Source organism: Oncorhynchus keta, unplaced genomic scaffold (assembly GCF_023373465.1).
Source record: "Oncorhynchus keta strain PuntledgeMale-10-30-2019 unplaced genomic scaffold, Oket_V2 Un_contig_9955_pilon_pilon, whole genome shotgun sequence".
Lineage (NCBI taxonomy): Eukaryota > Metazoa > Chordata > Actinopteri > Salmoniformes > Salmonidae > Oncorhynchus > Oncorhynchus keta.
The window spans coordinates 58990-84650 of record NW_026290736.1 but is presented as its reverse complement, the minus strand read 5'-3'; the positions used below and the strand labels follow the sequence as shown (position 1 = coordinate 84650).

Here is a 25661-nt window from a genome sequence, read left to right as displayed (position 1 = left end):
AACATATCATACGAAATTGATGATAGATATCCACACATGTATAAATACCATACCAAATGTTACATATCATTCTAATTTGAACATCCACGATTGTCCTTTACTATGTTATGCCTAACCCTGAGTCCAGGTTGCATCAGTCCTATTGCCTTAGCTTGTGCAACAAGTGAGTACTGTATGTATGTCTTTATGGTGGATCAGTAGCTATTGGTGAGAGACCTGCTCAGAAGCATAGTGACGTTGTCGCGCTATTGTGATATATAAATACCAGCGCAGCAGCCAGCCTCCCTCTCCAAAAGGACTAGCCGAAAAGCTCCAGATGAATTAACTGCATTCCCACCTTCAAATGAATTCTGCACCGTGCAGAGCTGGAGCTTGCTGTTTTACTTTGCTAACAGTAAACTACACATTCATCACAATCAAACAAGATACTTTGATTTGATAAGAAAATGTATCTTAGTTTACATAACAATAATGATTAGATTGTGGGCGTTTTGAGATCAGCAAAGATGCAAAAACGGATTATTGAGTGTGTGCTGCTCCCGCCTGGAATTGACACGAGGACTTGTTGACTTGATCGTTGTGTAACATAGTCAACTTCTTCAAAACATTTCGTTGCTTTGATACAAGTCTTTAACAGCACCACGTCGATAAAGGCGCGCGTCTGAAGTGGAAAAGACATGGAAATGCGCACTGCGCGAACGGCGAAACTCGGACGTGCCATGGACAGTGTATGAAACGCTCAGGTAAGTCTTTCAATAGAAATTAATAAAGCGAGCAAATATGTTCGTTTTTTCATGGGAATTATTAAAACAAGATTAAAGTTACATTGTTTAATATGTCCCTAAGCAATGTAATATTAGGTTTGAAGGATTGGTGTGCTTGGCGAAAACAAGACTACTCTAACACTTAGAGGAGCTACTGTACACCTGGATGGCGCGTTCCCAAACTGTGAACAGGACGTTAGTGCAGTAATTTTACACGCTACACCAGAGAGGGAAACAGATGCGTGGGTGGAAGCAGAATCAGTAGTACTAGATCTGTTCTGCAAGGAATATCTTGATTTGGGGTCCAATGTGTGTATATGACGACAACCATATTTCTCATTACATCAAAAATAAAGCTGAGTAAAAATTCTACAACCATCTGGCAGTCAATTCATTAACCTCATTCATTAATCAACAATTGAACAGTTGCTGGCTAGCTGCAGTGGTGGCCTGCCCATTTGGGCGTTAGGGGCAGAACCCCACATGTGATTGGTCAAATTGTAAAAATAAATAATATATAATAATATATTTATATATATATACAAATATATATTATATAATCATGATTATGTTTTAAATGTTTCATAAAAGTGTGGCAAATGTGTACATTTCCCTGTTTAAAAAATATATTGTTCAAAACAAGTGGTGCAGTCACTTACTACTCTGCCCCTCATTGACTCAGCAGCAGCAGCAGCTCCGTGGGCACATAGGCCGTGTGAACATTGCTTGGATTGTTTTGCCACCTATTTGATATGAGGAAGAACTGCCCCAATGAAATCACAGAATATTATAGCATACATTTTTACATCAATAAATAAATGGACCACCCTGGAGCACTCAAATGTTCACTCAGAACTTCTGGGTCTGATCTAGTCTTCCTCCCAATGAGTCTCTCCAACCCCCACAGCTTACTTCTGCTTGAGACTAGATCTGCTCTATCAGGTACAGATGATGCTTAAGCAAAAAGCTAATTGTATTTAACTTGTAAATAATCACAACAGTCATGGAAGCCTGGGACCTGATCAACCGTACATCTACATCCAACAAGAGTGGAAGGACAGAGGGATACACTAGCTAGAACCTTCTCATCGCAGATCTGGTTGGGCAAAAAGCATGACTGTGGCTGGTCAATTGTATTGTTTTCCCCATGGTGTTTATCAGGCGACATGTTGTGTTGACTTACACAGCGTAAATCTGTGTTTATCACAAAGCATGATCAAATTAATTAACTAGTTATAGTAACTTTGACAAACATTGTGAAATAGTTTGGTAGTGTCATGACATAAGGCGAGACACAGGAGGCAGATGGTTGGAGTCTTACAATGTTTATTAATCCAAAAAGGTGTAGGCAAGACAGTAAGCAAGACAATGGTCATGGACAGGCAAAAGGTCAAAACCAGATCAGAGTCCAGGAGGTACAGAGTGGCAGACAGGCTTGTGGTCAAAACCAGGAGGACTAGAAAAAGGAAAAATGCAAAAAGCAGGAGAACAGGAAAACCACTGGTTGACTTGGAAACATGCCAGACGAACTGGCACAGAGACACAGGAAACACAGGGATAAATACAGTGGGGAAAATCAGCGGCACCTGGAAGGGGTGGAGACAATCACAAGGACAGGTGAAACAGATCAGGGCATGACAGGTAGATTTTTGGGTCAAACCCTTTATCTACCTTTGATAAGCAGATAGCTAGCTATAGCTAGCTGGTAGCTTGTTAGCTAGGTAGCTCCCATGCCAATTTCAAGTCTTTCTAAACTAATATCTGACTAACTTGGAAATAGGAAGTTATTTCAGAATGAAAGTTAACTTGCTAGCACATCATGCTTTGTGACATTATGTTAGCCATCTCCAGTTAGATAATGTGTTTTGACTTATAGCATCTGCATGCTTGTTGCATTCTCCCTGGGGCACTTGTTCATTTGTGAGCTGGCTGCTCATTCTAAATAGAACACCACCCCTGGGTTTCAACCAATCACAGCCGCCACTGGCTAGCTGTCTGTACTTTGTAGGCCAGAACAAATGCACATCAATTGATTCTGTTGACAAAACATACCTGGTTCTCCGAGGACGGTTGCTACAGCATTCCATGCTTTTTCTTTGGACAAAGCATCCTTGTATTTGGGGTTGCTGGGGTCGTACAGCAAAGGGTGCTTCTCAACTTCGATGACCAAACTGGTGGCATCCATTTGGCCAACTTTGTCCTGTCACATCAGAATAATTTCTAAGGAGGGTTGGGGGAGGGTCTACTCTACAGCATCCTCTGCCTCAAAAGATAATACAAGGTAGACCATCAGCTCTGCAACTGCCTTTCGGTTCATCAGCTGGTTTAAATGTTTAAATGTTTCTAATAAACCTATTGCTACTATACATATAACCTACCTCCAGTTATGAACTAGGAAGACATCAATCAAATGTATTTATAAAGCCCTTCTTACATCAGCTGATGTCACAAAGTGCTGTGTAGGTGTAGAAGGTGTAGAAGCACCTAAAACGACAGTTTTATTTTTATGTGATTTTCATACAGGTAGCCTTCTACTATTGTCACATCCGTCATATAGAGGAGACCAAGGCGCAGCGTGATGAGAATACATTCTTCTTTAAATGAACGAAGAACACTTAACAAACTATACAAAACGAACATGACGCTATGAACAACAAGTGTCAACACAGGCAACTATACATAGACATAACGACACAGGCAACGATCCAAGGAATATGGCTACCTAAATATGGTCCCCAATCAGAGACAACGATAAACAGGCAACCATAGACATATATACACCTAGACTAGAAAACCCCATAAACATACAAAAACCCAGAGACAATACAAAAACTACACAAACCACCCTTGACACACCCTGACCTAACCAAATAATATAGAAAACAAAGATAACTAAGGTCAGTGCATGACAACTATTGTGTTGATGTAACCGACTACTATTATTCAAATTTCTATTACATTTTCACTATGAAGCTGAGTGAATATGTTTTTTAAGTGTCAAAAAAATATTTAGGCACTTTGTATGGTGTTTACGCATGTGGATCTGAGAAAAATAGACTCCAAACCTAATTTTAGGTTGCTGCTACAGCAGCTGCACAACACCTAGGCTTTATGCACGTGCTGATATAGTAAGTAACATTGACTACAGAATGACTCTTATCAACTCCGTATCAAGCAAGTCTCACAGAAATCCACACGTGGCATAGCTAGGCCGTTACATACTCTTATTATTATTAGTGTGCTTGCTGAAGGCAAGACCACTCTAGATCTCTTACGTAATAATATGAATCATGTTTTGGGTGGCATGAATTAATGTGGGCTTGAATGAGAACAATTGTAATACATTGGTAGGTATTCAACATTGTCCTGCTCCTAAGCTAATTAAGCTACAAGAACAACTTTAAAATGTTCAGGCTATCCTAACTACAAAATTCTATAAAACCTTTCTAAACTACATAAATACATGTATTTGCATAAATTTGCATAACACTTAATGGATTCAATGCCAGCCATAAGAACAAAGTGGTGGACATTTTAAAAGCTACCGCTCTTTAACCATTTCAGCTACAAACATTAAAACAACTTTTAAAATGTCAAAACTTTATAAATTATAACTATTGACATTTGCATAAATTACCCATCTAAAATAGCAGTAACTCTTGAACCACTCAAGCTAGAAACACCAAACCAACTTTTACATATTTAAGCTATCAATCAATCAATCAATCAATCAATCAATCTTTCAATCAATCAATCAATCTTTCAATCAATCAATCAATCTTTCAATCAATCAATCAATCAATCAATCTTTCAATCAATCAATCAATCAATCTTTCAATCAATCAATCAATATTTCAATCAATCAATCAATCAATCAATCTTTCAATCTAGCTACTATTTCAACTGTAACCGGTCACTACGATTACTACTGCAGTCACTAGCACTACCATAAATACTTCAAGACAAGCTAGCAAGCACACACATATTCTTTAGGAAATGTACTTTTCTAGTATGTATGTATTATTCTTTTCACATGGCTGAACCAACTTTATATATATTATACAATTGTAAAATGTGAACAATTCAATGCATGAACATTTTTTTGCCTGCAGGCTTTTGCATTGATATGCAGCATTGCCTGTGTCTAGTTTTTCTATTAGTTCAATGACTGACTGTGAAACTATCTGGCTTGACGTTAGGTATTTGCCCAGCGTCACTTATCATAGCATTTTACTGTGACTGAAGTCACCCGGAGATGAGCTGGTTTATTGCCAGGACATCCATGTCCTTAAAGATAAGAATGTTCCAATGTGGTTAGCTAAAAATGTCATAAGATAGTTCACAAGGCCATCATCCAGAGTTTCAAATCAACAGATATGCCACTTTTCCAGTTCCTTCTTGTTGCAGGGCGCGTTGACAGGAATTAGAATTTGACTATAGAAAACCATGCCTTTGTTATGTGTGACATGACAATTGGAGAGAAAGAATATTACACAGGTAGCCAAATTCGGATCTTTTGCCCAAGTATTGTCAAAAAGGCTGATCTGATTGGTCAAAAGACCAATAAGCAGCTAAATATCCGAATTGGGCTGCCTGTGTAAATGCAGCCAAAGAAGAGGTGTGGAGAAAGAATGTCACCATGCAGGTTTGCAGACAGTTACCACGTTTCCATCCAACCATTTTTCTGTGTAAAAGGTAAGTGCATAGGTATGTAGGAGGGCATTTTCATCACCATGTGGATTTCCACAAGTAATCACATAACCTCTCACATGTGAAATCATGTGGTTTTGGAACACTTCACAAGTGATGATATTTCACATTAACCTTCACACATATATATATATATATATATATATATATATATATATATATATATATATATATATATATATATATATATATTTAACCTTTATTTAACCAGGCAAGTCAGTTAAGAACAAATTAACTCTAAAATAGCAGTAACTCTTGAACCGCTCAAGCTAGAAACACCAAACCAACTTTTACATATTTAGGCTATCAATCAGTCAATCAATCAAGAACAAATTCTTATTTTCAATAACAGGAACTGCCTGATCAGGGCAGAACAACAGATTTGTACCTTGTCAGCTCGGGGGTTTGAACTTACAACCTTTTGGTTACTAGTCCAATGCTCTAACCACTAGGCTACCCTGCCGCCCACATGTGAATTAAAATGTTCACATAATGCACTGCAAGCAAAAATGTGTTGTTACGATGTCCCTGGAACATCCTGAAATAGCCACAGTGTTTTCAACTTACAAACGTGATGTACATGATTACATTGTGTATGTATATTTATACAGTCATTATTAGTCAACATGTTCTCACCTGGGATTTGAACTCAGAACTTCTTAGTTCCCGGTATTCTGATTCTCCTGCTATGCCACCATGGCTGTATGAATAACTGAGTTCACCTGTACACTGAGTTCACCTGTACACTGAGTTCACCTGTACACTTTGGACTTCAAAGTAAATCCTTAAAACCTCCATTTCATTACTTCTCTTACAACAACAAAAAATAAGAGAATAACATGTTTTCACTCATTTCAATTTTCACGTGAAAATTAAATGAGCATCTTAACTTTCACATGTGGAATTGCATTTTCACATGTCAAAAACTGTCACTTGAAAATCTAACTTGCACTTTAACGGGAAAAACTTTAAAAAGTTGTCACATAGTTTCAAGATATGAAATTTTACATCCCCATGTTGTCACATTTATTTCCATGAGATCATGTTTTTATATGTGTAGTTTCATGTTGTCACATTTATTTCCATGAGATCATGTTTTTATATGTGTAGTTTCATGTTGTCACATTTATTTCCATGAGATCATGTTTTTATATGTGTAGTTTCATGTTGTCACATGTTTCTTTTACATGTTGTCACATGTTATCACATTAACTTCACATAAGATCACATGAAATGGATATGGTTTTTCCTGTAAGGGTACTGCAGTCACTATCACTACTATAACGTATTTCAAAACTATAAATACTTTAAGACAAGCTATCAAGCACACAAATGTTCTTTAGGAAATGTACTTTTGTAGTTGATCTATTTCTTCCACTCACTCTAGCACTTAAAGCACGTACACATTCAACACTAAACAACCCCAACTTTGATTGCTTGAGATTTTTTCCCTTCTATTTATACCTTTTCTACTCAACATTTCTTAAGTGCATTTCACCAAATGCATTTCAATGGCAATACAAGTGCATGTAACACTTTATTTTAAGGGTCCATAATGAACCATTTATAAGGCATTTAAAGGGCATTTGCTTACCATTTATTAATCATTACTCCCACATTATTAATTATTATTAATTATTCACACTTATATATATTTCCTTTAACATCCTGTGTTGTGTGCTTGTTATTTTACCAGGGACTACAGAATGTCTACCAATGGCATGCCCATCTTTTTTACACTGGTCACTCCAAACATTTATGGAAGATTTATATACATAGCATCCCTTAATGTTTACATACCCTACATTATTCATCTCATATGTATATGTATATGTATATACTGTACTCTATATCATCTACTGCATCTTTATGTAATACATGTATCACTAGCCACTTTGTTTACATACTCATCTCATATGTATATACTGCACTCAATACCATCTACTGTATCTTGCCTATTCCGCTCTGTACCATCACTCACTCATATATCTTTATGTACATATTCTTATCCCCTTACACTTGTGTCTATAAGGTAGTAGTTTTGGAATTGTTAGCTAGATTACTTGTTGGTTATCACTGCATTGTTGGAACTAGAAGCACAAGCATTTCGCTACACTCGCATTAACATCTGCTAACCATGTGTATGTGACAAATACAATTTGATTTGATTTGAGATGAAAGAATGCAAAATACTTCACTTGATTAGTAAATGGTTTATTCATGTGGGAGTAATGCTTAATAAATGGTGAACAAACAATTTATAAATGGCTAATAAATGGTTTATTGCAGACCCTTAAAATACCACTTGAATGGTCAAACCTTAACGCTACTCTTCTTGAACCGTTTAAGCTATCAAAACCATACTAATGTTGAAATATGCAGACTGAAACAATTTAATAATTGCCCACAGCTTTTTGATACTATTTATACTTTTCGAACCAGAAACATAAAAAATGTGCATTAAAATGGTAACATTAAGAAGCCAGCATACATCCAAATGAGGAAAAAATATATTACCCTTCAGAAATACTTGTAATAGGCCTTTGATTATTGATTTAAATTTGTTTTTAAAGTAAGGGTAGATTGCATCATCTGTGGATCTATTGAGGGGGTATGCAAATTGGAGTGGGTCTAGCGTTTCCGGATGAAGGAGTTGATATGAGCCATCACTGGCCTTTCAAAGCGGTAGTCATTTAGGCAGGTTACCTATGCTTTCTTGGGCACAGGGACTTTGGAGGTTTTGTCTGAAATGGCAAAATGTATCAACTTGACCAGTCCATATTTTGTATTTTGCCCCCAAAAACATACATTTTTTAAAAGATCAAATGTTTTGTGGATTTTCTATGTAACTTTCTTTTAGTAATATTTTGTTGTCCTTTATGGCTTAACTTGGAGACATAACCAGGGTTTAAATTGGACCCAATCCGCCAGGTAACACTTCAAATGAATGGCTCAGAAATAAGAAATAATCATTTTTAACACACTTTAATTATTATACTCAGATAGGCTAAGTTGCCTTTTGACAGAATGGCATTACAGAATTTGCACTTCCATATGTGGAAACATTGCTACTGCAGCATGCTAACAACACCTCTTCACATGTGAGGTGAATAACACTATTCCACCATCACACGTGAAAGGGAGATTTTCACCTGTGGAGTTTTCGTACATGTGAAAATGCAAATGTGATTTTTACACGGTTGTTTTATACGTGTCTTGGTGTGGGCTCTGGAGTGGAACAGCGGTCTAATGCACTGCATCACAGTGCTATAGGTGTCATTACAGACCCTGGTTCAATTCCAGGCTGTATCACATCTGGCTGTGATTGGATGTCCGATAGGACGGCACACAATTTGATTTTCAAATGTTGAACTGCATATCTAAAATTCACATGAAGTGAAACAGCTAATTTCACATGTGCAACTGCAACTCACATGGAAAGTTGGTGTTAACAAGTGAACTCCACATTTTATACATGTGAAAATATTTTCACGTGAAATTTAAGCTCAACATTTGAAAATGCGATTTTCACATGTGAAACTGCAAATTTTACATCCTTTTTTGTAAAGGGAGTATGCAACAGAAAAATCAAAGAATCCCACTGTTGAATAGTTGAACTATTCAATTGTTCAGCCTATAATGTATTCCTCTCGAAGGCGTATTCAAATTGCGAGTGCTGCACAGGGAGAGAAATATGTATGCCCTGTCACTCACTGTACAACATTCTTAATGCAGTCGCAGGAAAACACACCTTTGAAAGCAGTCACTGTTAAAAGAGGAGGATCACTTGTCTTTCTACTGTTACTACAGTGGTAGGATCTTCATTTCACCTGTATTGTCGCAGCAAAATAATCCTGCAGCAACAGGAATTTAACATTTAGTCCATTGGCTGCGTGGGGGGGGGGCATTCAAGTCATTAATGTGTTGCCAACTAGCAACAAGATAGCCTAATGTTTATACTTTAGAGGTTGTGATCTAGGTAATGATTAGCCTAATGTTTATACTTTAGAGGTTGTGATCTAGGTAATGATTAGCCTAATGTTTATACTTTAGAGGTTTGTGATCTAGCTAATGATTAGCCTAATGTTTATACTTTAGAGGTTGTGATCTAGCTAATGATTAGCCTAATGTTTATACTTTAGAGGTTCTGATCTAGCTAATGATTAGCCTAATGTTTATACTTTAGAGGTTGTGATCTTGGCAATGATTAGCCTAATGTTTATACTTTAGAGATTGTGATCTAGCTAATGATTAGCCTAATGTTTATACTTTAGAGGTTGTGATCTAGCTAATGATTAGCCTAATGTTTATACTTTAGAGGTTGTGATCTATCTAATGATTAGCCTAATGTTTATACTTTAGAGGTTGTGATCTAGGTAATGATTAGCCTAATGTTTATACTTTAGAGGTTGTGATCTAGCTAATGATTAGCCTAATGTTTATACTTTAGAGGTTGTGATCTAGGTAATGATTAGCCTAATGTTTATACTTTAGAGGTTGTGATCTAGCTAATGATTAGCCTAATGTTTATACTTTAGAGGTTGTGATCTAGGTAATGATTAGCCTAATGTTTATACTTTAGAGGTTGTGATCTAGGTAATGATTAGCCAAATGGGGCAAATGCAGATGGGTAACCTTCAGGCTGTTTATTTACAGACACTATGTTGCATCATATGGGCTACATCAGGTGATAATGATAACCCCTGCCTGATAGTATTGTCCAATATGTTATTAAGCTCATTTCTGGAGGGGGAAAGTATATTTTAAATGTCAGCATTATTTCATTTTCATTCATTTTGGAGCAGAGTGCCCCTTTAAAAATTAACCAGAACTGACTTTCTCCCCAAAAAGTGTAGGTCCCCCCATGACCTATAGTATGATGTGATAAGGGTTGCTGTCAGTATTGTTGTCAGGAGGTTTAAGCACCTCCTAAATCCCAATTTGACCTTACTTCTTTAACATCAAATGAATAAACGTAATTGCAGTATTCTGACCTCATAAACCACCATTTTGTGGTTTGTTGTTGAAATATATATATTTGAGTTATTTTGATGTCGGAAGGTAAACCATCTCTCTAAATTGTCTATCAAATATGAATGTGGTTCCATGTCTCAGTTTGGCAACCCTTTAAGCCCAATGTTGCATTTTTGCAGCACTTACAAATCTAACTCTAGCTCTGGCTCAGAATGTTTGTTTCTGAAATGATTTTATTTGAACATAATCACTACATCTTAGAAAGATAGGGAAAAATATTGTATGTACTTGCATGGATGGCTTACAACATATGCTTGTTTGGTGGACTGGTGTAGTCTTAGATGAGTGGACAGGTTTCTGATGTTTCAGAGTCTACTGATGCCACAATAATCATACAGACACACAACGCATACTGCTCAGAGATACATCTGGGTCTAAGGAGATGCACTAGGTAGTGTTTGTCATGATGTTTTAGTTTAGGACCTGTACACAATGCAATTTTTTGGAAGCATTGCATTTGTTCAACCATGGGTCTTACAGGGTTAAGCTATGAACTTCAATCCCATGTTGAAATGTGCAGACTGACTCAACTCAGATGGCTTGCATACGGCTTGTTGTTACTATTTATACTTTTTGGATTTATAACCATTTAACATTTGCATAAATGAACATGGGTTTGAATGAGAAGCATACGAATACAGTGGTAGCTATTCAAAACGGTCCTACTCCTTGGCGACAAGACCAACTTTAAGATGCTTAGGCTGTCCTAACTTCAAGTTCTCTAAAACCTTTAGAAACTATAATGACATAATATAGACTATAATGACAAAACATTAGGAAAACACTCACTTTCCATGACATAGACTGACCAGGTGAATCCAGGTGAAAGATATGATCCTTTATTGATGTCACTTGTTAAATTCACTTCAATCAGTGTAGATGAAGGGAGGAGACGTGTTAAAGAAGGATTGTTAAGCCTTGAGACCACTGAGACATGGATTGTGTCTGTGTGCCATTCAAAGGGTGAATGGGCAAGACAAATGATTGAAGTGCCTTTGAATGGGGTATGGTAGTAGGTGCCAGGAGGGGGGGGTATACTCTATGTATATAGATATAATGCTAATAAACTTGAACCATTTCAGCTACAAATACCACTTTAAGATTTTAAAAACATTAAATTATACAGAGTGGCTACGCTAAAGATACTGAGATTTTTAGCGCGTGTGCAGGATCGAGTCCTTTCAGCTGTTGCCTTAGTGCTCACTCATTTCGTGACTCCCCTGCTGCTTGTTCAAACAAACTTAGTTCATTGTCTATTGTAACAGTAATCAAAGCAAACATGAGAACGACAACAGGCAGTCTAGCAATTTCATGTTCTTCTTTCAGGAGAGGGAGTTGGCCTTCATGCAGCTATTTAGGCCAGCTAGATGTACACAGCATAGCAAAAAGCAAGCCACAGACAGGCAGTAAGTAGCAATTCGATGTGCAAGCAATATCAGTTACAACAGACAGATAGCCTTCATATATGTTTGGGCCGTATATATAACCCACAAGCCAATGTTGACACCCAGACATAAGCAAAGGCAAAAATCTCAGCCCAACCCCCTATATGCCCGGCACACATTCACATTCACACACACACACTGGTCACACACACAGCCTAACACATAACACACTGTCTGTGCGGGTCGCTACAATATATACACACACACACACACACACACACACACACACACACACACACACACACACACACACACACACACACACACACACACACACACACACACACACACACACACACACACACACACACACACACACACACACACAGAGGACAAGACATTAGGATCACCTGCTCTTTCCATGACATAGACTGTTCAAAATATTACAAAGCAGTCACCCCGCCACTTGGATTGGTAAACAGCTGAGGGGCGGGGCTTGAGTAATATAACCACTCACAAATTCATAGACAAAGCTATGGATGCAAGGACTTACCATCCATGAGATTGAAATGATAGTTTTAACATGTTTTAAAGCTATAGTGGTTGTTTACATGGACTTTGTTTACAAACATTGACATAAAACAAGCTTATATTTTGGCTTCTGATGGGTTCCTACAGTTGAACTAAGCTCATGAGGCTTTGATAAAGTATATTATTCAAGAATCAATGGCTATATATCAATCATTTAACGGTGCAAAAATGGATGTAGTAACTGCGGATTGCCTCTGTAAATGGCACAAACATAAGTTATTAAACAAAGTCATGTTATGTTTACTTTATTTATTTATTACTTTATTATTATTATTATTATTATTATTTATTTTCTGTATAAATTTGAATATTATATAACCAATTTTTGGGCACTGGAAAGTGCAATTTTTCATGAGTGAAAATAGAAACTGTCATGATTTTGCGCTAATAGAGTCAGACAATTATGTCCTTACAATAGTTTTGATTTAGAAATGTCAAACCGATTTATGCAACTTCGCCTCCATGCCACATGCAATTGTTTATAGTCACAACACTAGGCTGTTGAATGGACGTCATTCCAATGTTTTGGACTGCGGTTCAATGAATCCCCACATCAGACCACTTATTGGCGCAACAGGTTTCAGGAGCTAGTAGCTAGGGGTTTACTCAGAAACACTGACCCATCATGAACAATAAAATGTCAACCCTTGACCTAGCCTTGGCCTAGACTTGCACGCCATTGACAGACTAGCCAGATTGTTACATCCATTCTTGGACTTAGAATTCATAATATAAACCCATTGAAGAGTATAAGAGTTTAGTTCCACTGTCTTACCCCATCAGAACCAAACAGAACCCAAATGTTTTTACATTTTATTTTACTAGGCAAGTCAGTTAAGAACAAATTCTTATTTTCAATGACAGCAGTTAACAGTGGGTTAACTGCCTGTTCAGGGGCAATACAGATTTGTACCTTGTTAGCGCGGGGATTCGAACTTGCAACCTTTCAGTTACTAGTCCAACGCTCTAACCACTAGGCTAGCCTGCCGCCCCAATATAACCATGTTTTACCCCTTTGTTTGTAAACAATGCAATTGTAAACAAACACTGTATAAAAGTATCAAAACAAGGTTAAAAGTATTTACATTTGGGTATCTTGGATGGTCAACCCCATCCTTGCATCCAAGCTCTGTCTAGGGTGAACTGGTTACAATTCTCCATCAGCTATTTACCAAGTCAGTTGCAGGGTGACCACTTTGGTTACATTTCTCCAACCCCATCCTTCAGCTATTTACCAAGTCAGTTGCAGGGTGACCACTTTGGTTACATTTCTCCAACCCCATCCTTCAGCTATTTACCAAGTCAGTTGCAGGGTGACCACTTTGGTTACATTTCTCCAACCCCATCCTTCAGCTATTTACCAAGTCAGTTGCAGGGTGACAACTTTGGTTACATTTCTCCAACCCCATCCTTCAGCTATTTACCAAGTCAGTTGCAGGGTGACAACTTTGGTTACATTTCTCCAACCCCATCCTTCAGCTATTTACCAAGTCAGTTGCAGGGTGACCACTTTGGCTACATTTGCCCAACCCCATCCTTCAGCTATTTACCAAGTCAGTTGCAGGGTGACCACTTTGGTTACATTTCTCCAACCCCATCCTTCAGCTATTTACCAAGTCAGTTGCAGGGTGACAACTTTGGTTACATTTCTCCAACCCCATCCTTCAGCTATTTACCAAGTCAGTTGCAGGGTGACAACTTTGGTTACATTTCTCCAACCCCATCCTTCAGCTATTTACCAAGTCAGTTGCAGGGTGACCACTTTGGTTACATTTCTCCAACCCCATCCTTCAGCTATTTACCAAGTCAGTTGCAGGGTGACCACTTTGGTTACATTTCTCCAACCCCATCCTTCAGCTATTTACCAAGTCAGTTGCAGGGTGACAACTTTGGCTACATTTCTCCAACCCCATCCTTCAGCTATTTACCAAGTCAGTTGCAGGGTGACCACTTTGGCTACATTTCTCCAACCCCATCCTTCAGCTATTTACCAAGTCAGTTGCAGGGTGACCACTTTGGCTACATTTCTCCAACCCCATCCTTCAGCTATTTACCAAGTCAGTTGCAGGGTGACCACTTTGGTTACATTTCTCCAACCCCATCCTTCAGCTATTTACCAAGTCAGTTGCAGGGTGACCACTTTGGCTACATTTCTCCAACCCCATCCTTCAGCTATTTACCAAGTCAGTGGCAGGGTGACTACTTTGTAGTAAGGCATGAGGAATACGTGGAAGAAGTGCATGGATGTATGCCTGCCTGAGGTAGTCCATGAAAATGTGCTGTCTTTCTGATGAAGTACAGAGTGAACAGTGTCAATATGGGCCCCCTGCCCAGAGAATGTCCATGTGGTGTTGTGGGTGAACAAAGTGGAGTGGTGAAGCAGTATAGTAGAAAAGGTGAAATATCACACTATTACATAACACAAACATTGAAACATCACTCAACCTCTCATCCATAAGATGGTTTTCATAGACAAATGTCAGAATGACTAATGATGTTCAATTCTATTCTAATTTATTCTATATTCTTCTTCTATTCTGTTCTTTTCAAAATGTCCATCTATTAGAATGTCTATTTTCCATCCTCAATAACTGACAGTTCTATTTTTATTTTCAGCCTTATGGGCCATTTCCTGATTCATCTCCCTGACCTCCAACCCCACCCCCACCTCCCCGCTATGAATCCCCAAGACTGCACCTCCATCCCTGGGGATTTCAACCTCTCCTCCTCCTCCAGGGGCTACTCCACGGTCACCAACCTCTTCATGAATGAGTCCGGCGAGAGCGCTCCCTTCCAGGACAGCAGCACCGTTATCACGGCAGTAATCTCTATGACTGTATTCATGGTGGGCCTCCTGGGCAACACGCTGGCCATCTACGTGGTCCTGCGCTATGCCAAGATGAAGACTGTCACCAACATGTACCTTCTGAACTTAGCCCTGGCAGATGAATTGTACATCTTAGGACTTCCCTTCCTGACCACCCAGAACGTGCTCTCTTATTGGCCGTTCGGGCAGTTTCTGTGCCGTGTGGTCATGACGGTAGACTCCATCAACCAGTTCACCAGCACCTTCTGCCTGACCGTAATGAGCATTGACCGCTACCTGGCCGTGGTGCACCCCATTCGGAGCGTCAAGTGGCGGCAGCCGAAGGTGGCTAAGATCATAAACGGGCTGGTGTGGGTGGTGTCGTTCGTGGTGGTGCTGCCGGTCACCATCTACTCAGATGTTCAGGACCGCTTCAACTCGTGCAACATGAGCTGGCCTGATCCCCAGGAGCTGTGGTCAACGGTCTTCATCCTCTACACGGCCATCTTGGGCTTCTTCGGCCCCCCTGCTGATCATCTGCCTCTGCTACCTGCTCATCATCATCAAGGTATAGTTGTGTTGTACTATAACCCACATCCTCTTTAGTCTTATGTTGTTCATTGTTTGTTCATTGTTTAAGGCCCCTTCCATTTGTTTGAGACCCCATTTAATTTGTTTGAGACCCCATTCCATTTGTTTGAGACCCCATTCCATTTGTTTGAGGATCCATTTAATTTGTTTGAGACCCCATTCCATTTGTTTGAGACCCCATTCCATTTGTTTGAGGATCCATTCCATTTTTGAGGATCCATTCCATTTGAGACCATTCCATTTGTTTGAGACCCCATTCCATTTGTTTGAGGATCCATTCCATTTGTTTGAGGATCCATTCCATTTGTTTGAGACCCCATTCCATTTGTTTGAGGATCCATTTAATTTGTTTGAGGATCCATTCCATTTGTTTGAGGATCCATTTAATTTGTTTGAGACCCCATTCCATTTGTTTGAGGATCCATTTAATTTGTTTGAGGATCCATTCCATTTGTTTGAGGATCCATTCCATTTGTTTGAGGATCCATTCCATTTGTTTCCATTCCATTTGTTTGAGGATCCATTCCATTTTTCCATTTGTTTGTTTGAGGTTTGAGGATCCATTCCATTTGTTTGAGACCCCATTCCATTTGTTTGAGGATCCATTCCATTTGTTTGAGGATCCATTCCATTTGTTTGAGGATTCCATTTGTTTGAGACCATTCCATTTGTTTGAGACCCCATTCCATTTGTTTGATTTGTTTGAGGATCCATTCCATTTGTTTGAGGATCCATTCCATTTGTTTGAGGATCCATTCCATTTGTTTGAGGAACCATTCCCCCATTTGTTTGAGGATTTCCATTTGTTTGAGACCCCATTCCATTTGTTTGAGACCCCATTTGTTTGAGGATCCATTTGTTTGAGATCCATTCCATTTTTTGTTTTCCATTTGTTTGAGACCCATTCCATTTGTTTGAGACCCCATTCCATTTGTTTGAGGATCCCCATTTGTTTGAGGATCCATTCCATTTGTTTGAGACCCCATTCCATTTGTTTGAGGAACCATTCCATTTGTTTGAGACCCCATTTTTGTTTGTTCCATTTGAGGCTCCATTCCATTTGTTTGAGGATCCATTCCATTTGTTTGAGGATCCATTCCATTTGTTTGAGGATCCATTCCATTTGTTTGAGACCCCATTCCAATTGTTTGAGGATCCATTCCATTTGTTTGAGGATCCATTCCATTTGTTTGAGACCCCATTCCAATTGTTTGAGACCCCATTCCAATTTGTTTGAGGATCCATTCCATTTGTTTGAGGATCCATTCCATTTGTTTGAGGATCCATTCCATTTGTTTGAGGATCCATTCCATTTGTTTGAGGCCCCATTCCATTTGTTTGAGGATCCATTCCATTTGTTTGAGGATCCATTCCATTTGTTTGAGGATCCATTCCATTTGTTTGAGGATCCATTCCATTTGTTTGAGACCCCATTCCAATTTGTTTGAGACCCCATTCCATTTGTTTTTCCATTTGTTTGATCCATTTGTTTGAGACCATTTGTTTGAGACCCCATTCCATTTGTTTGAGGATCCATTCCATTTGTTTGAGGATCCATTCCATTTGTTTGAGGATCCATTCCATTTGTTTGAGGATCCATTCCATTTGTTTGAGGATCCATTCCATTTGTTTGAGGATCCATTCCATTTGTTTGAGGATCCATTCCATTTGTTTGAGACCATTCCATTTGTTTGAGGATCCATTCCATTTGTTTGAGACCCCATTCCATTTGTTTGAGGATCCATTCCATTTGTTTGAGGATCCATTCCATTTGTTTGAGGATCCATTCCATTTGTTTGAGACCCCATTCCAATTGTTTGAGACCCCATTCCATTTGTTTTAGGATCCATTCCATTTGTTTGAGACCCCATTCCATTTGTTTGAGGATCCATTCCATTTGTTTGAGGATCCATTCCATTTGTTTGAGATCCATTCCATTTGTTTGAGACCCCATTCCATTTGTTTGAGGATCCATTCCATTTGTTTGAGGATCCATTCCATTTGTTTGAGGATCCATTCCATTTGTTTGAGACCCCATTCCATTTGTTTGAGACCCCATTCCATTTGTTTGAGGATCCATTTAATTCCATTCCATTTGTTTGAGGATCCATTCCATTTGTTTGAGACCCCATTCCATTTGTTTGAGGACCCATTCCATTTGTTTGAGGATCCATTTACCCCCATTCCATTTGTTTGAGACCCCATTCCCCATTCCATTTGTTTGAGGATCCATTCCATTTGTTTGAGACCCCATTCCATTTGTTTGAGGATCCATTCCAATGCATTTTTTGAGACCCCATTCCATTTGTTTTTGAATCCCTTTAATTTTTGTTTGAGGCCCCATTCCATTTGTTTGAGGATCCATTCCATTTGTTTGAGGATCCATTCCATTTGTTTGAACTTTAATTTTTTGTTTGAGACCCCATTCTTGTTTGAGACCCCATTGGAGGATTCTTAGGTTTGTGCATTTGAGTCCTTAATCCCTTCTTCTCAAAAACCCAATGGACCAGTGCCTTAGACCCTGGCCTGGGCCTAAAACCTCTCCAAACCACTATAAATCCTCTCAATATAGTGATCTTCAAAGGTGTCCATGTCCAGAGCTATTCCTTCACAAAGTCACAGACCAAAACCTCCCATTCATTACAGGTGAAGTCTGCCGGGGCCAGGGCGGGCCTGACCAAGCGGCGCCGCTCCGAACGCAAAGTCACCCGCATGGTGGTCATCATCGTGGTGGTCTTTGTCATCTGCTGGCTGCCCTTCTTCACCACCAACATAGTCAACCTCGTCTTCATCATACCAGAGAACAGTGTCACCGCCGGCGTCTACTTCTTCCTGGTCATCATGACCTACGTCAACTCCTGTGCCAACCCGCTCCTCTACGGCTTCCTGTCTGACAACTTCAAGCAGAGCTTCAGGAAGGTCCTGTGTCTCCACAAGGCGAACGGGGTTGGGGTGGGGGACGGAGGAGACATGGGGAGTGGAGGAGGACGTCCCATATCTCCTAGGCTGGAGAGGGTGGAGACGACGCAGCAGCATGACCCGCTCTTCACCCCCCGGATCATGGACTTCAACAATGGACACATGCAGAACAACCAAGTAGGTAAATCTATAGAAATAAAACGACTAGAACGGACATTCACAATAAGGTGAACGTTCTGTGATGGGTGGACTACTAATTCTATGGGTCAATATTCTACCCAAGAACTGTGAATGGCTGTCAGGTTTCAATTATTTTGGTCAGTCTGCCAAAGATAATCTTGAAGGCTGTCCATTTCATTCATTGGTAGTCAACCGCAGTATAAAATATAACTAGATTCACAGCCAATTTATATGTAATTTATATTTATCTAAATGATATTACTTGATAGTTTTTTTCACCTGCAGAGCATCTTAAGAAGTAGAATAGATTAATAAGCACTTACTACACAGGGCGTTTACCCTTCTCCTTGGCCCACAACAGCTTTACAGCATAGAGGGTGAGAGGAGCGGAAAAATCACTCTGGAAGCCTAACATAGTAAACCCTCCTGATCAGAAGCTTTGGCGCTGAGGGGATCCAGTGTACTGTGTGCTGATAGTTAGTTACACCCACTAGTACTGTAAATGGGTACCACTGATTTCTCCTCTACTGTTGATGCCTCAGTGTATTACTTTTTTAAAATTCTGAGTGCTATGCATTTCGCTAGTACATTGACGTGTAAGGGCCCTCCAGTTTTTAGATAGACTGGGTCTTTATATTTGCCATCTAGATCTTGTTTTAATAATAGAGAAATCAGACCTTCCTGCTGAGTACCTGACAGACTACCATTTCTATAGGAGTAGTTAAAACAAACAATGGCGCTTTTAGTATTTAAAGAAGGCTTGATATACCTCACCCGGTATGCCATCAAGCTCTGGGGTTTTTCAGACTAAAAGGATTTAATAGCATCAACAAGTTCTTCCTCTGTAATTTGATCTTTCTGTACATTTGTTAATTTTCTATTTTTTATATTATTTGGGAAGAATTCCTTTTAAAATTCCATTTGGAGAAACATAGATTCTTCAGTAACGAGTTTCTGCAAATTATTTTTGTTAGTGTTCCTGTATTGGAGATTCAGGAAAAATGTTGTGCATTTTCTCCATATTCCATCCAGTTTGCTTTATTTTTGTAATAGATTACATTAGATCATTCTTGAATAAGTTATTTTTGTTTTCCTGAATAATTGCTATCAACCTGTACTTTAGTTAATTGACACCTGAAACCCCACCTCTTTAAGGAATACCTAGGATATAAAGTAATCCTTCTCACCCCCCCTTAAAAGTATTTGTTGTCATAAGTTTTTGTATTGCTCTGATAAGAGCCTGTACTTAAATGTAATGTAAAGTTAATGTATATCCCTTGTTAGTCTTGGCTCTTGTGCCAGAAACTGCTTTGTTATTATTGATGAATATTGAATTGAATGACACCTGAAGGTACATGTAAAGGTATCCCAAACAATAAGGGGATTTGCTGAACCTATACTATACTGGAAAAATTCAGTTATACATTATTTTGTCTTAGTTTAAAATAAGTTGTCCTCCCGTAAACTTTGATGAAATTTCCAATATCCCCATCCACGTGGAAAATATTTAAGAGTTATGTGAATGCCAATTAGATGATGATCCGATCTCATTCTGTTTACTATTAAAACTTTTGTTTGTAGAGTGATAACCTTTACGGCCCATTGAGATATTCAAAAGGATCCACCTTCCTTGCGAATCATTCCTGACTATTTGCACATTCAGATCTACATTTTTGGTAATTTATATCACACCTTTTGAGTTCCTGTCACGTTCATCGTATGAAGGAGACCCAGGCGCAGCGTGAATAGAGTTCCACATATTTTTATGAACTGAAACTCAAAAACAAAAAACAAACAACCTAACAAAACGTGAAGCTACTAGTGTGCACACAGGCACCTAACTGTAGACAAGAAAGTGGACACCAGAAAGTGGAAAAAAGGCATGCCTAGATATGATCCCCAATCAGAGACAACGATAAACAGCTGTCTCTGATTGGGTACCATATCAGGCCAACAAAATACAAAACCCTAGACATAAAAACGTCCCCACCCTAGTCACACCTTGACCTAACCAAAATATATAGAAAACAGAGATTTCTAAGGTCAGGGCGTGACAGTACCCCCCACAAAAGGTGCGGACTCCCGGCCGCAAACCTGAACCTACAGGGGAGGGTCTGGGTGGGCTTCAACCCTCGGTGGCGGTTCCGGTTCTGGATGCAGTCCCGCTCCCTACACTGATCCCTCCGCTTCTGTGGAACCCGACCGTGATTGTTGGAGACTCCAGACTGAGACTCCGGACTGGGGACCGTCGCCGGAAGCTCCGGACTGGGAACCGTCGCCGGAAGCTCCGGACTGGGGACCGTCGCCAGAGGCTCCAGACTGGGAACCGTCGCCGCCAGAGGCCCGGACTGGGGACCGTCGCCGGAAGCTCCGGACTGTGGAGGCACACTGGAGGCCTGATGCGTGGGACCGGTACAGGTGGCACCGGACTGATGACACGCACCTCAGGGCAAGTGCGGAGAGGAGGCAAAGGGGCGTACTGGACTACAGGTGGGAGTCGGACCGCGGAGTGAAGGAAAAGCACCCAACAAGTGCTCACCATATGTGGGAACTCCTTCAAGACTGTTGGACAAGCATTCCAGGTGAAGCTGGTTGAGAGAATGCCAAGGTGTGCAAAGCTGTCATGAAGGCAAAGTGTGAAGGCAAAGTGTAGCTATTTGAAGTGCATTAACAACGTTGTCACCAAAGTAACTATACATACATATGCCAACCAGAAGCCGTGGATTACAGGCAACATCCAAACTGAGCTAAAGGCTAGATCTGCCACTTTCAAGGAGCGGGACACTAATCCGGACACTTTAAAAAAAAATCCTGCTACGACCTCCAACGAGTCATCAAACAGTCAAATCTTCCATACAGGACTAAGATCGAATCCTACTATGCTGGCTCTGATGCTTGTTGGATGTGGCAGGGCTTGCACACTATGAACGATTAGGGAAACCCAGCCACAAGCTGCCCAGTGACGTGAGCCTACCAGACGAGTTCAATTCCTTCTATGCTCATTTCAAGTCAAGCAACACTGAGCCATGCATGAGAGCACCAGCAGTTCCGGATGACTGTGTGATATCCCTCTCCATAGCAGATGTGAGTAAGACCTTTAAGCACGTTAACATTCACAAGGCCGTGGGGCCAGACGGATTACGAGAATGCATACTTAGAGCATCCACTGGCCAGCTTGCAAGTGTCTTCACTGACATTTTCAACTTTTCCCTGACCCAGTCTGTAATACCTACATGTTTCAAGTAGACTACCATAGTCCCTGTGCCCAGGAAGGCCAAGGTAACCTGTCTAGATGACTATCGCCCAGTAGCACTTACATTGATAGCCATGAAATGCTTTAAAAGGCTGGTCATGGCAAAGACCATCATTTCAAACACCCTGGACCCACTCCAATTTGCAACAACACATCCTCCACGCTGACCCTTAACATGGGGGCCCCTCAGGGGTGCATGCTTAGTCCCCTCCTGTACTTCCTGTTCACCCATGACTGTGTGGCCGCACACAACTCCAACACCATCATTCAGTTTGCTGAAGACACAACAATGGTTTGCCTGATAACCAACAATGATGAGACAGTCTATAGGGTGGAGTTCAGTGACCTGTCAGTGTTGTGCCAGGACAATAACCTCTCCCTATACATTAGCAAGACGAAGGACCTGATCGTGTACTACCGGACCTAGAGAGCCTAGCATTCCCCAATCCACATCGACGGGGCTGTTGCAGAGTGGGTCGAGAGCTTCAAGTTCCTCGGTGTCCACATCACTAAGGAATTATCATTGTCCACACACACCAACACAGTCACGAAGAAGGCATGACAATGCTTCTTCCCCCTCAGGAGGCTGAAAAGATTACCATGGGCCCTTAGAAAGTTCTACAGCTGCAGCACTGAGAGCATCTTAACTGGCTGCACCCCCACTTATTATGGCAACTACTTGGCATCCGACCGCAAGGCACTGCAGAGGGTACATCACTGGGACCGAACTCCCTGCCATCCAGGACCTCTATACCAGGCGGTGTCAGAAGAAGGCCTTAAAAATGGTCAAGGACTCCAGCCACCCAAGTCATAGACTGTTCTCTCTGCTACCACATGGGAAGCGATACTGATGCACCAAGTCTGGTACCAAAAGGACCCTTAACAGCTTCTACCCCCAAGCCATAAGACTACTAAATAGTTAGTCCGGGTAGCTATTGGTTAACTATGTATCTTTCTGCACTGACCCTTTTAGCACTAACTCTTGCATTTACGTTGCTTTAACTGTTTATTATCTATCCTGTTGCATAGTCATTTTATCCCTATAAATATGTACACATCTACTTCAATTACCTTGTACCCTAGTACATCGACTTGGTTCTGGTACCCCGTGTATATAGCCAAGTTATCGTTACTCATTGTGTATTTATTCCTCGTGTTACTATTTATCTTTTTTTCTCCCAGCATTGTTGGGAAGGGGCCGTACATCGTTTCACTGTTAGTCTACACCTGTTGTTTACGATGCATGTGGCAAATACATTTTCATTGGATTTGATTCAACACCAAGCTCAGAGCCTTGGGTCCGGACACCACCTCTGCAACTGGATCCTGGACATCCTGACGGGCAGATGACAAGCTGTCAGGATTGACAAGCCATTCTCCAGCACACTGATTCTTAACACAAGGGCCACCCAGGGGTGTGTCCTGAGTCCTCTGCTGTAGGTCTATTAACCAACAACGGCGAATCAGCCTAAAGGGAGGAAGTAAGTGAACTGGCATTGTGATGCTAGGACAACAACCTTTCCTCAACATCAGCAAAACAAAGGAGTTGATTGTTGACTTCAGGAAGCAGAGGGGGGAACATGCCTGATCCACATCAATGGGACTACAGTAGAGTCATGTTCCTTGCTGTCCACATCATCAAGGACATGACATGGACCAACAACACCGTCTCTGCTTCCTACGGCGGCTGAAGAAATTCCAAATAGGACTGCTGACCTGTTGCATCACAGCCTGGCACAGGAATTGCTTCATCCACGACTGTCCTTCACCAACAGCTGGATACACACCATTTAAAAGTGAAAGAATGGAATGAAGGAATATACAAGTATTAGGATGAGCAACGTCAGAGTGGCACAGATTAAAATACAGTAGAATAGAATACAGTATTTAATTTTTGTTGGTGAAGAAGGCCCAGTTTAAAATTATTTTTTTTTAACCTTTATTTTACTAGGCAAGTCAGTTAAGAACAAATTCAATTACTGCCTAGGAACAGTGGGTTAACTGCCTGTTCAGGGGCAGAACGACAGATTTGTACCTTGTCAGCTCGGGGATTTGAACATGCAACCTCTCGGTTACTAGTCCAACACTCTAACCACTAGGCTACCCTGCCGCCCCATCACTGGGACCATGTTCCCACCCATCCAGGACATCTACTCAATCGTTGCCTGGGGGCGAGCAGTTGCATCATCAAGGAACCCACACACACCTAGTCACTCCTTTACCGTCGGGCAGATGGTATCGGAGCATGAGGTCTGATAGCTACAGACTCAGATACAGTTTCTATCTACAAGCCATCAGACTGCTGAACAACTGGTCTGACCACCTCCAGTCACTCTGCACACCGTAGCACATATGCACTCATTTAATCACTCACACAACAGATATGCAGTCATCCACACAAACACGCATACACAATCACACATATTTATGCTACACACACATCACAACTGCTGCTACCAGACTCTTATTATCATTGTTAAATACTGCACAATTTATACACTTGCCCACCCAGGATCGTCCCTTCCCCCAAAACACGTGTAAATATTGGACTATAAACTGTGCCTTCATATATAATACTTATGCAAAAATAAAAATTATATTGTACTGAGCCATTTACTTTATATTTGAATTGTTATCTTTTATCATGTCTTACTGTTGTTGGTTGTCAAGAAGGAACCTGCAAGTAAGCATTTCGTTGGATGATGTTTACCATGTGTGTCCTGTACATAAGACTAATAAAACATAAAAGTTCACTTGTTTGTGTGTGAATAGATTTCTGGTGATCTCCTTGGTGTGACTTGTCTCCATCTGAGAGCTGTGTCTGTGTCTAGTACTCCCTGTTAGTGTGAATGTGTGTCTATGATGCCATAATGTGAGAATACATAACAAATCAGCAGCAGCTCTGTGTGACATATCAGACAGAAGATGCTCAAAGAGATGTCCTCTTTTCTATTATATCTTAAAATAGATGTATCGTCTCTTTTACAGTTTGAAGATTAAAAACAAATTGTCGCTGACGGGGAATGGGCTGGGGGCAGACGGACGGATGGGGGGACGGATGGACGGACGGGGGCAAAGGGGGATGGGGGAGTGTATGTCATAAGCTTTGTCCAGCCAAGGAGTCCCTGATAGAGTGTGCTGGTCATTGTTTGTGTCTAAATGTATCTCTTGTTGTCTTTGCAGTGTGTTCAAATTGAGACTTGTGCCAACATGACGACGGAGCTTCTGCCCTTAGAGAGCCCAGTGATTGATCAGTCTACGCTATGATGAGGCCTGATAGGTCAGTCTACGCTATGATGAGGCCTGATTGGTCAGTCTACGCTTTGATAATCCCTGATTGGTCTGTCTACGCTTTGATGAGCCCTGATTGGTGAGTCTACACTTTGATAAGCCCTGACTGGTTAGTCTATGCTTTGATGAGCCAAGCC

The 25661-nt window shown here is 40.5% G+C and overlaps 1 protein-coding gene across 1 annotated transcript; it reads left to right on the top strand.

Annotated features, from left to right (window-relative positions):
- The first annotated feature begins 214 nt into the window (after positions 1–214).
- Positions 215–25661, top strand: LOC118381284 (somatostatin receptor type 5-like). The gene is given in 5 exon segments (XM_052513249.1): positions 215–743; positions 15101–15812; positions 15814–15858; positions 18528–18977; positions 25417–25661. Coding segments are annotated over 4 exon segments (1287 nt in total). The 5' UTR covers positions 215–743; positions 15101–15104; the 3' UTR covers positions 25501–25661.